The following is a 2,982-nucleotide window of genomic DNA, read 5'->3' on the forward strand; positions in this document are numbered from 1 at the left end:
CCTCTGGAGATCATCTAGTCCAACCCCCTGCCAAAGCAGGTCCACCCAGAGCAGGTCCCACAGAAACGTGTCCAGGCGGGTTTGGAATGTCTCCGGAGAAGGAGACTCCACCACCTCCCTGGGCAGCCTCTTCCAGGGCTCTGCCACCCTCACAGGAAAGAAGTTCCTCCTCATGTTTAGGTGGAACTTCTTACATTCAAGTTTGTGCCCATTTCCTCTTGTCCTGTCCCTGGGCACCACAATAGTTGACTGCTAGCACGCACGCAGCTGGCTGCTATTTATATCACATGCCACCATATCAAAAATATGCTACATCCCAGGGCGCCTTCACCACGGCTGGGGTGAAGCGAGGTGAAGGCAGGAGAGGGGCTCCCCGCGGCAGGCACGCTCTGCTGGGAATTTTGCCCCTTGAGCTTAATGGTGCGAGAACAGCTCCCCCCGGCATCATCATCCCCCCTCCGTCCCCCCGTCCCCGGCAAATGAAGCGATGTCGTTCTCTTGGCATTCGCACAGCCCGGGGTGAGCAAGGCGAGTGGCAGACGCCATGTTTTAACATGTCTGGAAACACACGGGCTGCTTGTGACAGGGGACGGGGCCGGATGAAAAAAAAACCGCTGCTCGCTGCCACCGTCCGGCTTCAAGCGACAGGACAGCAGGGGGTGACCACAGTTTCTGGCATCTGTAGGCAGCGAGGACCTGTTGGCAATACTAAACAGCAGCCTGAACCTGGCTGGCGTTGGCGTCTGCGTGTTAACATTGCGGTCACTTCACCCTCTCTCGGCTCTGCGGAACCCCAGGGCAAACCTCCACCCGCATCCAACGTGTCCCGAATCCAGCCCAGCGGCGGGTCAGGCACTCATTGCCTCTCCGGACACACGGTACATACAGATCCACAGCATGAGCAGCGGGGAAACCTGGCACGGCTGATGGCAGAAACATGGCCTCGACATAAAGATGCCCATAAATGAAAATACAGTCGCTGCAGCGCCTTCATTCTTCTGCAGCTGCGGTTGATGGCACGGCCTGAAGCCCCAGCCCCGGGGGACACGCTGTACGTAGCAGGGTCTGCCCCACATCCCAGGACCCATTTCACATAGACACACAACTGAACAGGCATGCAGAATTAACTACACCTCGGCCCCAGGAGCCCTTCGAGCTTCCCTCCTCCAGGCCAAACGGAGCTTTAAATCACTCCCTGCACTGATTTTATTTTGTGGGCATTGCCGCCCATCACAGAAAGTTGTTGTGTTTGTTCTGTTCCAGAGCCATTTCGTTGACCAGCTGCTCTATGGAGGACTGAATGGCTGCCTTCACCAGGGAAGATGCGGTTTCTACGAGGAGCAATTCGTACTGCTCCCCAGTTCTGTGCCCCTGGTTGCCTGGACCTTTCTCCTCTGCCTGGGGACCGCCACCAGCCTCGGGGCCCTCTTTATTACCGAAATCAAAGCTCCCGCTGGATTTTTTGTTCCCTTTTTGCTTTTTTCGGTGCAAAACCGGGGATGGCTCATAGGCCTGGTCGGAGTCGGTGTGGTCGGAGTCCTCAGCTTCGGTGACAGTGATGACAATGCTGACGCCGGCGCCCGCCTTTGCTTCTAATGTCACCTGATGGCTGGAGCAGCCCTGCGCGCTGGCCACGGCATCTTTCAGCCCCGATTGACTGAAATCCATTAGGGTCTCTTTGGCTTTGCTCTCCTCGGGAAGATTTAGGATTTTTTCCGATTCACCCTCTTCAGGCAGCTCTTTGTAGATGTTAGGGGTTTCCTGCACCTCGGGGGCTTCAGGGGGGCTGTCAGGTTGATCCGTGGGAAGGGGCGCTTCAGGAGCAACTTCCCTGCCTTCCGCAGGGACTGTGGTTTGGGGTGGGCTCCCCTCCTGCAGTTTTTCCTGGGTCGTTTCCTTAAGTGTCTCTGAATCGGTTATCTCTGACTGAGTGGTGCTCTCGGTAGGTTCTTCTGCATCAGGTGTGGGCTCTGGCAAGGGCTCGCTCTTCCCGACGCTTTCCTTCACTGCGTCCTGTTCTTTCTCCGCAGGGACTGGGCTGAGGGACTCAGACTTGTCTGCCAGGGCCAAATCCTCTGGCTCCTCACTAGCTTTGCTCAAAACGCCCGCCACTTCATTTGCTTGAATGCTGTCCTCCGTCTCCTCCACTGCTTCAGAGGGGCTGAGCTTTTTCTTGCCCCTGGAGAACCGCACGCAGGGCATCTTCACCCCAGAGCTTGCCCGTTTCTTTGGGAGACTTTGCGTGCAGCTCTCCTCGGCGTCAGTCTCCAGCTGCACTTGGGAATCCGAAGGCACCTTCTTCCGCGAGGAGGATTTTTGCCTTCTCCGAGGTCTTGCGAGGTTTTTGATGGCTGCCCAGGCTCCCTTGGAGGACCGTGATTGATTAGAAACTTTGGCCTCCCCGTGGTCGGTGCTGACACATTGGCTTTTCTCCTCCAAGGCTCCTTCACACGCATCTTTCACGGTCAGTCCCTTCTTACAGGACTTCTTCCGCTTCTTAAAACAGAGCATGGAGGGTTTTTCTGCCTGTTCCTCCGACGGGGAGCACGTGGCCCCTGTGCTGTGAGTCTCTACCTCTCTGGGGTTCTCCATTTGAATTTCCTTAGCTGCCTTTGCCATATTCACTCCTCTCCTCCGTTTGTGTTATATTATTGATTTTCTTGATTAACGCATCAGGCAAAGGAACTGCAGAGATGCTCAAAGTGCCTTCTTTCCTCAAACTGTTTTCAGAATAACGTTACATGCTTTTTAATGAGCGGGATGTGGCAGTGAAGAGAAGTCCTGCTGAAGCTATGGCATCCACTTTATAACTCCCACTTTGTCTTATTACTCACTTTGTCACCTCTCCAAGGAATCCCGGGTAGATGTGAAGTCGAACAGGCTTCTCCTTGGCTTCGCTGGCCAGAGTCACTCTCGCTTCCAGGACAACCCACTTCAAGTTGCACTCAGTCTAACAGCACCACTATTTAATTGCCAGTCTGA

At 55.1% G+C, this 2,982-nt stretch overlaps 1 protein-coding gene across 1 annotated transcript; it reads right to left on the minus strand.

Moving 5' to 3' along the window:
* Window positions 1-1,230: 1,230 nt before the first annotated feature.
* On the minus strand, window positions 1,231-2,619 carry AKAP5 (A-kinase anchoring protein 5). Its single transcript, XM_074149914.1, has one exon. The coding sequence runs from the start codon at window positions 2,617-2,619 to the stop codon at window positions 1,231-1,233; it is 1,389 nt and encodes a 462-aa protein (XP_074006015.1).
* Between the last annotated feature and the right edge of the window lie 363 nt (window positions 2,620-2,982).

Source organism: Numenius arquata, chromosome 6, assembly GCF_964106895.1.
Source record: "Numenius arquata chromosome 6, bNumArq3.hap1.1, whole genome shotgun sequence".
Taxonomy (NCBI): Eukaryota; Metazoa; Chordata; class Aves; order Charadriiformes; family Scolopacidae; genus Numenius; species Numenius arquata.